General features: G+C 42.0%; 2 protein-coding genes across 3 annotated transcripts; one reads left to right on the top strand and one right to left on the bottom strand.

The window, feature by feature from the left end:
- LOC107642874 (protein AE7-like 1) lies at positions 6,083 to 8,068 on the top strand. 2 transcript variants are annotated; one of them, XM_016346373.2, is made up of 6 exons: positions 6,083 to 6,206; positions 6,313 to 6,474; positions 6,685 to 6,790; positions 6,892 to 6,991; positions 7,455 to 7,500; positions 7,688 to 8,068. In XM_016346373.2, exons 2-6 carry the CDS (start codon positions 6,360 to 6,362, stop codon positions 7,786 to 7,788), a joined length of 468 nt encoding a protein of 155 aa, XP_016201859.1. In that variant the 5' UTR covers positions 6,083 to 6,206; positions 6,313 to 6,359; the 3' UTR covers positions 7,789 to 8,068. The 2 variants fall into 2 exon arrangements, with proteins under 2 accessions (XP_016201859.1, XP_016201858.1); XM_016346372.2 differs by lacking the exon at positions 6,083 to 6,206 and having other exon boundaries at positions 6,233 to 6,474.
- On the bottom strand, positions 8,050 to 10,651 carry LOC107642873 (random slug protein 5). Its single transcript, XM_016346371.2, has 6 exons — positions 10,393 to 10,651; positions 10,167 to 10,255; positions 9,805 to 9,987; positions 9,148 to 9,249; positions 8,816 to 9,061; positions 8,050 to 8,552 (listed from the first exon to the last, which is right to left on the bottom strand). Exons 2-6 carry the CDS (start codon positions 10,230 to 10,232, stop codon positions 8,283 to 8,285), a joined length of 867 nt encoding a protein of 288 aa, XP_016201857.1. The 5' UTR covers positions 10,233 to 10,255; positions 10,393 to 10,651; the 3' UTR covers positions 8,050 to 8,282.

Below are 11,498 nucleotides of genomic sequence, written 5' to 3'. Positions count from 1 at the left end.
GGAGAGGTATGCTTCACGAGCCCTTCAGCGGTCGTGGGAGAGGTTGGGTCGCTGGGCCTTGGTCCGCTATGGGGAGAGTAGTTAGCTTCGTAGTTGGGCTTGGCAGTCCATGGGCTGGATGGCTTGTAACCGCGGCAGACACCTCTGGCGGACTTACCTTCATTATGTTCCGGGACCTACTCGTCCCGCTCTTCGGCCCGTCTCTCCCCTTGGGTAGCACCGCAGGAGGCTCCTCGCGTGTTCTAGGGGAGGAGCTGTTTGGTGCGCTAGGGAATTTTCTGCGGGGAAGCCCCTTTGGCCGCTGTTGTCGCGGTCCTATTACGTTCTTGACGCAGTGTCTTACGTCCTAGATCTCGCGGCTGACCGTCGAGTTCTCGTAGCGGTCGTTTGTGGGCTCAGTCCGCTGAGGGCAAGAGGGGCTCTTCGGCGAGGGCTGCGCGCCGATCGGTTTCCAGGCTTAGACTCTCGGGGTTCCTCCTTCCTGCGTATTCCTCCGCGGTGCTGGGGGAGTATATACAGTCCTTGTCCTCCGCCGCACGGTGTCTGATGCGGCGGCGACTAGCACTAGCCCTTCTGCCAGCAGCCCTTCTGTTTTCCTCTTGTACCGCTCGTTCGCCTGGTCAGTATCATCCGCGCTGGGGAAAAGTAGCAAGGCAGGAGCTTCATGCCGACGGTTTCGTGAAACTGTTCGGATGCCTGTACTCCATGCTGCCTTGCGTTCTGGGCGTCCTCGTGGAGTGCCGGAAGCTCCGGTCCTACTTGAACCTTCCTCACCCCCTGCTCCATTCCACGGCACGAAAGGGCCAGTGGGAGCGCCCTGGACGCTATGCCACCAAATTATCGGAGGGCGTCCCGAGCCACCGGTTCAAGAGCCTATATTCGGTGCGGAAGAATCGGGTTAAGTGATGGTCCTATCGGTTTCGTTTCGTGGGTTAGTTGGACGAACCTCATTGCGTCTCCAGGCCTCTTGGCTGTTCTTTTATAGACCTAGCAAAATTGCTGCTCACGGATCTCTAGCTACCTGACTGGCTGAGTCAACGGTCGGACACGTCCCTCCGTAGTCCCCACAAAGAGCGACTGAACCTACGGTCCCAACTGCTGTTCGGGTCTGGGCTTGGTTTTCCCCTGGACCTTTTCAAATCTCAGCCCCTATGCCTCCTTTTCAAGTGCAAACACTTGTCCTTGGAGGGGGTACTTAATTTTCTCGGAAACTACTTTTACTAGTCTCGGTTACCGCTAAAAAAACGGACCTACGGTCGGCTGTACGGCCCCTAACTGGGGGCTGAGTACAGCGTAGTGGATCGGTAGTCCGGCCTTAGGTTTGGCCACCGAGTTTCCTCTTCTTTCTACAGAGTCCTTTCCCGTCTCCTCCACCGGTCTGTTTGCCAGTCGGAGGAGCTTCGACCCAAATAGGCTCTTGACCTGATAAGCTGGACCGATAGTCTGCACCAGGACCATTTCTTCGTGTTACCCTCTACCTCTTACACGCACCTGATGAGGCTAGAGTTGTTTCATACGGGGTTCCTGACGATGGGAGAAGGGTTATAGCTACGTGAGCAGCTGCGCCGGCGCCCCATGGCCATAGACTCGAAGTACCTACGGATAAGACCGATGTTGGTCTATGGCTACGTGGCCGGTCATCCCGACGTGTGCCTAGCCTAGTCTAGTCTATAACGGATTTTAAGATAGGCTAGGCGTAACGTCAGTAACCTAGCCTAGCCTATGTTATAGGCGTAAAAAAGTCCAACCTAGGCTAGGCTAGGCTAGGCGTATGAACGCCTAGCCTAGCCTATAGCCCATATAGGCGTATTAAGTTTTTTTGATAAAATTCTAAAACAAACCGATAAAAATGTTTTTTTTTATAGGTCTTTTTAATAAAAAGTGGACAAATTCGGATAAATGAAGATTTTATAATAGTTATTTTCAAGAGAACTTATTGTTTTTGTTTTATTATTGTGTTATAAATTCAAATTAATGAGATTCAACTTCATGTTGTATTTTTTAATTTTTGTTCTATAGTATTTTAAGTATAGTGTAATCCCAAATGTAAAAATTTGATACGATAAATATACTCTACACGCCTATACGCCTAAACGCCTAGCCTAGGAGCCTATAGTGACGGTTTAGGCGTTAGGCTAGGATGGTATCACGCCTAGCCTAGACTAGGCTAGGCTACTGAGACGTCTAGCCTATTATAGGCGTTTTAAGCCTAGCCTACGCCTATTAATGGCGCCTATACGCCTATAATAGGCTAGGTACACGTCGGGATGGCCGGTCTGCTCCTTTTTACCGCAAATATTGTGGTCCTCCTTGGATAACAATGTTCCACTACGGAAAACCGGACTTTTTGCGCCCCCGGTGCATGGTCTCCGACTACTTGTTTTATAAGTCGTTAGAGTAACCGTTCTGTCACCTTCAGATACACCTGCTATAGGAGCGCTTCTGGTGGGTTGGACCGCTAGAGTATTCGCTGAACCTCTTACACAAGCGTAGGGAGGCTGTTGTGCCGTACTCCGAGTTGGGCGAGTTCACGTGGAAACGGTACCTCCGGCCCTTCAAGGACCCTAAGTACTATTGGGTTTCCCCTCACCTCCGGTTGGGACTTTTTACGGTTCGTTATGAAGTCTACTTCTCTGGCCCAACGTAGTTTCTGCAAGTCGCCAACCGCCCTTCTGAGTGGCACAACAGGGCCAAGGAGCCACGTAGACGTTGTTTTCGGGACGGGAAGAAGTTAGACTACTTCTTCCCTTATCGCAAACTTACCTGAAGACGTACGCTTCTTCGTAAGTTGGTGAAGTTTCTTTAGGACCGCCGTGGGGGGCATGAGCCATTCGGATTTCGGCCTCTTGGTGAGATGGATATGGACCGGTATTGTCTTCCTCGCGAACATCGCCACGACCACGCCCTTCTTCCCTTCCGGGTTGTTGGCTAAATAAAGCACTCATCTCGCGACGTTCCTCGTCTTGAATCTATGTCGTTCGACCTCTTTGACCGTGATCGTGAGAACTGGAGAAGAGCGTCTGATGCTGTTATGAAGATTTCAGTGGTTCACCAGCACTCTTGCCTGGTTCGTTAAGCAGTCCACGATGTTTTTGGGCTGGACCGCCCTTCCTACTACTGGAACCGTTAACTCGATAGGGTTATGCTAGACTCGATGCTCGGTGCTGTACGCTAATTCCGCGTTCGTTACTGTCTGAAGGATCACTTCCACTGGCTTTTAGGTTGGCTTCTTCGCCTGTGTGCCACCTTCGAGGTACACCTGCCTCGGAGGTTGGTTTGCAAACCCCCGCGACCCTAGTAGAATCTCTAGGGCCGGTCTCAGTAGATGCTTGTTAGCCAATTCAAACTCAAAGGGCATGGTTTGTTGGTTCGTCTTATGCTTCGTGATGACCCCCCGAACCAGGATCGTGCCCTTCAGCCCCGGTGTTCCAACCTTTATACGTCGCTGAGCGTCCAGCAGTGGCGCGTTCATTTACCTTCGATGGTTCTGTCCCTAAGCAATGACGTCTTCATGAACCTTTCCCAGTTTCTTGACTCGTTTGTTAAACTTCTCCAGTACCAGGTTGTGCAAGGCTCCCTCTCCTTGTGTGCCCGTCTGGAGGATAGGTTCGATCACTCGTGTTTTGGACCTCGGCCGTTGGCTAGGGAGTAAGTTCCATAGTGGTTTCTTGGTCGTCAGTGGGAGGTGGATTGGTTCTGCTCGGGGAGGACCTACCTGAGGTAGTAGCTAAAGAACGTTTTGCCGTTTGAGGGACCTCTACTCTTCCTTCGGTTCCACGACTCTTCCTCCGACGATTTATGTGCCAGTATGTCCTGGTCGACAAGTTTTTCCCTGAGTCAGTTGGAAACGATTTTACGGATGTGGGGCTGGTCTGCCTGATGCATGAGTCTATTCAGATACTCCCCACGACACCAGTGGTATAGCCCCCGTTTCGGGATCGTTCTTTCGAGTAGGCTCAGCCCATGATAACCGGCAGTTACTACCTTCTGAGGTTCAAGCATTTTTTTACACAGTTTACGGTTCTCTTACGATCGAAGGTGTCCCGTGGCCGGTGGCTTGACTCGAACTACTGCAGGAGGGCTGGAAAGCGTGTTACCCCTCAGCTGGAGGACCCTGGGAAGGGTCAACCGGGTCCCGTTCAGTTTATGGAGTATCAGCGGCAGCTGATAATGTGGTTTACCTATCTCCGGCTTGGCGACCGGTGGTAGAGGAGTAGGTTAACGTCTTTCAAGTACACCTCCGTCCACTATTGAGCAAAGCCGTAGGGCCTTCAGCAGTAGAGTCCGTTACCCTGCGTTAAGTGGCTGTTCTTCAAACATCTCAAGGAGCGTCCAAACCCGCAGTTTGTCTCTAAGAGGAGCCATCTCGTGGGTGTCTGTTTGCCTGTTCAGCTCAGGCGCTTGTTCCAGTAGGATGAGCCGGAGTTCTTCGCTGATCTATCATTCTTTCCTCGTACCCTACTGCTCGAGCGGAGCCAGGAGATCAGGATGGCGTGTTGGCTCGTCAGTCGTTGTCCTCTCTGGGGTAAAGCGGACTATATGCCCCATCTGCGGTACTATGGGCATCTCTAGCCGCTTGGTTCAGTTGCACATGAAGAGTTCCCCCAATTCCTTCGCCATCTTTTCCTGGATCATCTACTCTGGTCCCTCTTCCGGGTGGACAGTCTTCACCGTGACTTCGTTTCTTACCGAGACGCGATGTTGTGGTTCCATGAGTTTTCCCTTAAACTTATCTTGCTGGAGCAGGACGTCGCGTTACTGTAGCCGGGGCGGCCGGGTCCCTCTTCCGTTTGACCGCCGCTTGACCCTTCCGGGGATGTCCTAGTTTCTTCACTAACCGTTGCCACGAATGTTTAACTTTTTCGAGCTACCTACCCTCCAGGGCTCTTGTACCTTACGTCCGTTGGACTCTTCCAAGATGGGAATCTAGTTCGTGCAGCCGGTCCGTTAAATTGCTCGAACTAGTAAATGGAAACATAGATAGTTACCATTATCTGAACGAATTAACGGCTAATTATAAATGAATAGTAAAGAGGGACAAAATAAAGATAAATGGGAAAAAGGATGAATTTGTAGCGTGCTGCTGCTCGAGGAGTTGCGTAACTTGCCTTGGTGTTATGCCGTGGAGCCCTGACTAGTGGGGCCCTCGGTGGATTTGGTGTCGGTAGATTTGCCGATGTTGCTATTATTTTCCGGTGCTGGACCGGGGCGATGGTTGTGTTACCATTTGCTTGCTCGTGATTCGAGTGCGGTTGTTTTGCCATTACGTTGCTTCATTTTTGTGGTGGTGCCCGTTTTTGTTGCCGTTACTATTCGGCTAGTTTGCATAAAATTTCCATATTGTCGTATTTGCTCAAGATGTTGTTTTTTGACGTTTAGGTGTATTTTTGTATTTCCGCGTTCTCGAGTAAAGGAGCCGTAGAGTTGCTAGAACGGTAGGAACTAGCAGAACTTATGAGGTTAGCGACTACACAGCTTTAGCCCTCGGTGCTGGAAGTGGACTCGGAATTCCCGGAGGAGTCAGTACTTCTAGCGCAAGGAGGGAACGAGAAATCAGCGGAACACGAAGAAAAACTCGAGAAGTTGAAGTCGGACTCGAAGAGAGGGGTGTCACCTGCAAAGACACTCCGACGCTCTAGTCAGTAGAGTGTGCAGGAAAAAAGAGGGGGGGAGTGATGTGTGATGTACCTTGGAGAAATGGTAGAACCTTCCCCATATATACCGTGTCAGGGATGGGCCCAGGAAGGATATGCCCACTCTCTTCGATGCTCCTTCCGTATAGCTGTGATAAAGCTGTCAGGGACCGGGTCGGGGGTCGGCGTCTGGGCGCCTTGCACCTGACTGCTCGGGTCGGATGGTTAGTTGGTCGGGCCGGCCCATGTTCCATTTGAGGTAACACATTACACATTCAATTGAATCATTGGAAAAAAAAAAAGGCCCGTGCATCATACAGTTCCGGACTAGTTAGTAAGAGAGGGGAATAATAATGATTATATATAATTTTAAGTTTATAATAGATTAAAATAAAATATATTTATTTATTTACTTATTTTTGTTTTATAAAAATTCCTTTTAATTGATTATTATAGTGAAATGAAACTTGTGTAGATTCCTGTCATCGGAATATAAAGTAGTAAACACTAAACACTAAACAGTAGTATTGAACTATTGATATAAGTAGAGGAAGTGGAAATTGGAGGTAACAGGTAAGTAAAGTAGGGAGTGTTTAATAATAATATAATATAATATATGAGATCAATTTCATTTCATTCATTTGAGTAAATTGGTTGATTAGCGGAAGTGGAATTGCAGAAAGAGAAAAGAAAGCCCGGTGAGTTTTGAAGAAGAAGAACTTGAAGATGACGTTGGGTCTGATAAATGCAAACCCTGTTGTTCACGAAAAGAAGGAGAGGATCTCTCGCTCCGAAGATCCCCATCCCACTGATGACGCTGTTGATCCTCTCGATATTTATGATATCCTCTTTTCCTCCTTCTTCTTCTTTTTTCTTCTTAATTTTTTCTCTTTAATTTGGTACTATTTAGAAAAATAACATGTCAAACTCTAGTTTATTGCAGCTATATAATTTTTTTTTTTATTTTCGTGTTTTTGTTGCGATGGAATTTAATTAATTGAATTCAAAAGATGAATAACGTTTTTGCGGATCCTTAACTAAGATTCGACAAATTTCGTGAGGGATATTAGGGATCCCGAACATCCTTATTCCTTGGAGCAGCTAAGTGTTCTTTCCGAGGAATCTATTACTGTCGATGACAAGCTTGGCCGGATTTTGTGAGCTTTAACTTTTAATTTATAGATTATTTTCATCTTTGAATTTATTTATTTATGGAATTGATGGATCCTGAATTCATATTTGTAATTTGATTGTTTAGGATAACATTTACGCCGACCGTGCAGCACTGCAGCATGGCGACGGTGATTGGTCTTTGTCTGAGAGTGAAACTGAAGCACTTCTTCCCTCCTCATTATAAGGTATGCTACCATGTTCCCCTTCTATTCTGCTTTGTCTGCCACATGGCACCTCCTGCTTTTTTCCCACTCTCAATTAATTGCCTCCTATTTTATTTTCTCATTAAAAAGAAATTAAATCTAATAATAATAATAATTTGTTATCCTAATCTGTTTTGTGTCGGACAATGAAAAATACTTGTGGACCGTGTTGGAGTAACATCATTGTTGTTATGTCAAAATAGCATTTCCATGTACTATACATTTTTTTTGGTACTAATTCAAGCAATTGCGAACTAGTAAGTACTAATTAAAAGATGCTCATAATTTTCTCTGCAGCAATAGTAGGAATTAATATAACTAATAATTTTTTTTATCATTATAAAGTTATAAAAGTTCATTTCTATGCATTGAGAATGTAACCTTTATTCTCTTGATTATTTTGTTAATGGCATGTAGCATATGACTCTGAAATTTCTTTTTGCAGGTAGATATCAAAGTGTCTCCGGGATCTCATGCTGATGAAGTATCAGGTGAAGCTACCATTTCCCTTTGTTTTTCAGCGTTTAGCATGAGGATTCTGGGGTTACTACTACACCCTGAATTTGAATATGAATATGAATATGAATACTTTATGTTTCATGTTCTCTCTGTTAAAAACTATGCTCAATCCTCATCATAACACAAGTTTTGGATTCTACCAATTTTCTGTTGTTGCAGTGAATAAGCAGTTAAATGATAAAGAGAGAGTTGCTGCTGCATTGGAGAATCCCAACCTGCGCGAGCTCGTCGAGGAGTGCCTCTCTTCCAACGAACTGTAACTGTGAGAAACTAAATGTGACAGTAATACATAGATAGTCCTCATGAAGCTTTAGCTCTTTGGTTTCATTTTCATGTATGTATCATCAATATCACCCCTCCTCTTGCCAAACCTAAATTGTGTTTGATTGTGCTTTAGCCCTTTGATTTCATATATGTATATGTATATGTATATGCTTTGTAAGTGAAGTTAGACATCAAGGTGTAAAGTTTTGGTACCTGATTATGCATAATTAATTATGTTAAGGTTGACCCGGCTTCTATAATCCATATTATGATTCACACTGTGACTTTAATCTGGTAAGGACAAATACAACTAGTGTTACATATTTCTACTTTGTCTTTCACTAACTCAGGTGTGCAACTACATTGCAATTGATGTTCACAAAATAGACTAGAGTTTTGTGATTATTTCCAAATTCCAAGCTTGCGTCTAAATTTTCCTTAGAATACAAATATATCAACATTCATCACATGAGATCATTGTGATTATGAATTATGATGCAACCTCTCCCCCAGATTGACCATTGTTAGTGTGGTGTGACTTCTCATCAAGGCCCCAAAACTGGGCAGTTTTCACATCGTCCTCAAGCATCAATCTTGAGAACTCTTCATGATCATATTTTAGAGTAGCTTTTCCCCCATACTCACTAGGAAGATTTTCTACGTCGAAGAGTGAGTTCATGAGCTCCACACTGTCCTTATCATTAGGATATACAAAATTCAACTTCTGTGCTGTCTTGGGGTCTATGAAGTATCTCACAGCCTATCAGAATCAAAGTAGTAAGAGTAACAGGCACTGCTAAAACCTCATCATTCAAACTACTACATGCTTAAAGATGTTAACCAAACCATTTACTGCAAAATAGAATTCGCAATTGTTCTAAAACATTTACGATATTAGGACATGTCTGTATCAAAACAAGAAGAAATAGCAAAGCTTAAAGATGCATGAGAAAAACAAAATACTTGGTGAGAATAAAGCAAAGCCACCCAAAAGTGAAATATAAGGGAGGGGGAGGAACAAACCTTGAAGAAGGCCTCAAAGATTCTTGGTGGATTGTAAAAAATAACAACACCAAGCCTTTCTGGATAGTGGTTTTGTAAAATGTAAATAATATCACGCGATGTTTTGATAGGGATATTAGTTCTCAGTGAAAATCCATCAAAGTCTAGCAACCATGTCATCTTTTCTTGTCCTTCAGGAAGATTAAGAACGGCATTTTCCATTAGGTAAACAAAATACTTGGTGCCATCTTCCGGGGCTGTCGTGTTCTGACAATATAATTGCCAAGTTAACAACAATCTATTAAAAACTAAAAGGAAAGTTACTTGAATTATAAGTGGATTAAAATGTTGACCTTATGCATCCCTGGCTTCATTATAAGGACAGTTCTTCCAACTCGGTCATGAAGGTTTGCTCTGAAGACTTTCCCTGTCTCACCTTCATGTGCTACATCGCTCTGATTGTAGGAAATAGTTCAATTGCAATTCGCAAACACAAATTACTAATATTAGCTATATACATGCTATCAAGGACAATATAGGGTCCGAAAAGGGTCTCAAAGAGTGTAGTATAGGCACCTAACATGATAATTCTACGGCTTGAATCCGTTATTATGATAATTTTGAATTAAATGCACTAAGGCTGCCTTTAGAACGGAATCGAAGACTGGGAGATTGAGATTGAAAAATGAAAACTAAATTAAGTCTTAGTATTATATTTAATTTAAGATAAATATAGAAATTGAGAAGTGGATTTAGAATTTAAAAAGTTAAATGAAAATATTTTTTACGATTAAGTCCCCAAAAATTTTAGTTTGCTGTGTCCCCACTTTTTAAAGATATTGAAGGGATTGGAATTTTGAATTCCGACACTAAAATTTTAGTTCCAAACTATCAAACATAATACTGAGTTTCTATCCCCAGTTTCAGTCCTAGTTTCTAAAAACAAAACGCTACTTATCTGATATGAATGTATGATCTATAAAATAGTATAATGTTGGGAAGATAGTTACCCAGCGAATTTCCTCGGGCTTAAAGGAGGACCTCCAGTTGAGCGAGTCAAGAAGCATTTTCTTGGATTTATGAAGATCCCAGTTCCGAGCTTCAAGGTATCTTCTTAGGCATCCATCTGTGCAGTACTTTAAACTACGCTCACTTAGGGCCAGGGTTCCAATAAAAGCCTTCAGTTCACTAACCTGTTTCACTTTCACTTGTTCCTTATTCTCAACATAATATTTTCTTTCTACTAACATTTCTAACCCAAACTCAAAAACATGACGAATCATGGTACATAGTTATGATAATGAACAAGCATAAATATTTTCCTATTATAAAAAATACCCAGTAGAGAAATATTATATATAGAAAGCTTTACCTTTGCATCTTGACAAGAGGAATCATTTTTCAGCTCATTCTGGCTTTTCTTCCTTAGAAGGAACATGCTGATTGCAAATTATTCCAGAACTGAACCATATGAATTTTTTAAAATATCTTTTAGAAAAAAAAAAATTGGAACTACATGCTCAAAAGAGATTAAGATTATTATTGATATTGAAAGAGTCACTCTATAAAAAAAGAGATTCAAGCGAAGAGTTACTTACCTGGAGTTATACAAAGTGATGAGAAAAGAAGAGAGAAATTGCAATTGTTTATAAGTTTTTAGCTCTTGTCAATGTTATTATTCATCATGCAAAAATTATCTTATGTTAGAACAAGAAGAAGGGGACGTTTCGGTAATTCGGTACAAGATCAGTGACGAGGAAGAGCGAACGGTTGTTAAATGCAAATGAATACTCCAAACTCCATTAACAGATACTGGGACCAGTATGATTAATTACTATAACTTTATGAAAACGATATATACGGGGCTTTTTTATTTAAATAAATTAAGAGAAGAACTAAATTACTCGATTCCCCTAAATGGATTTTAAAAACGTGATTCTCCTAGATTATATAATATATAAATCGTCCTAAACTTTTGTGTTTTAAATAATATATGAATCATGTTATCTTGGACGATTTATGTGTAAATCGTCCTAGGCCACCATGAGTTATATTTTTTTATCCTAAAGCTCATTGCCCTAGCGGCCTAGCACGATTTATGTGTAACTAGTCATCCCTCAAAACCTTAGCACGATTTATGTATTACTATGGTAAGGCACATTAGGCTGGGACGATTTACATTAAAAAATACAAAGCTCATGACTATGGAATAATTTATGTGCTAAAAGAGGTTATAAATAAAGGAGAACCATGAATATCGATCCATAGTTAAGTTGAGAGTTTTAGGAATATTGCTGAGAATGTGTTTTTGTAGTTCATTACTAGAGAAAAATTAATGAAAAAGTAAAGGTGTAACATTCAGTAGTAAAAAGTAGGTCAGAGTGTTCGTAAATAGTATATTATAGAAGTAAATAAAATTACGATAAAAAATAAATAAAATTCATATGAATAAAACCAAATAAAAAAATAAAAGATTTTATATACAACATAAATATAGTACAATAAAAGATAAAAAAAAGAATTTATATAAACAAAAAAATAAAAATATCATAAAAATAAGAATTTATACAACAATATTTGTCATATGAATAAAAAATACAATAAAAATAGATAAAAATCATATGAATAAAATCAAATAAAAATAAAATTCATAAAAAATATACATATAAAAAATAGTTTAGTAAATGATAAAAGAAGTAATACA

Source organism: Arachis ipaensis, chromosome B05, assembly GCF_000816755.2.
Source record: "Arachis ipaensis cultivar K30076 chromosome B05, Araip1.1, whole genome shotgun sequence".
Taxonomy (NCBI): Eukaryota; Viridiplantae; Streptophyta; class Magnoliopsida; order Fabales; family Fabaceae; genus Arachis; species Arachis ipaensis.
Note: the sequence above shows the minus strand (reverse complement) of the source record. Positions and strands in the feature narration are given on the sequence as shown.

Coding starts and splice junctions, on each gene's coding strand:
- LOC107642874 (XM_016346373.2), top strand. CDS start 6,360: ATGACGTTGGGTCTGATAAATGCAAACCCTGTTGTTCACGAAAAGAAG. Junction 6,791..6,891: donor GACAAGCTTGGCCGGATTTT/GTGAGCTTTAAC, acceptor TTGATTGTTTAG/GATAACATTTACGCCGACCG. Junction 7,501..7,687: donor TCATGCTGATGAAGTATCAG/GTGAAGCTACCA, acceptor CTGTTGTTGCAG/TGAATAAGCAGTTAAATGAT.
- LOC107642873 (XM_016346371.2), bottom strand. CDS start 10,232: ATGTTCCTTCTAAGGAAGAAAAGCCAGAATGAGCTGAAAAATGATTCC. Junction 9,062..9,147: donor TGAAGCCAGGGATGCATAAG/GTCAACATTTTA, acceptor TTATATTGTCAG/AACACGACAGCCCCGGAAGA. Junction 8,553..8,815: donor TCTTTGAGGCCTTCTTCAAG/GTTTGTTCCTCC, acceptor TGATTCTGATAG/GCTGTGAGATACTTCATAGA.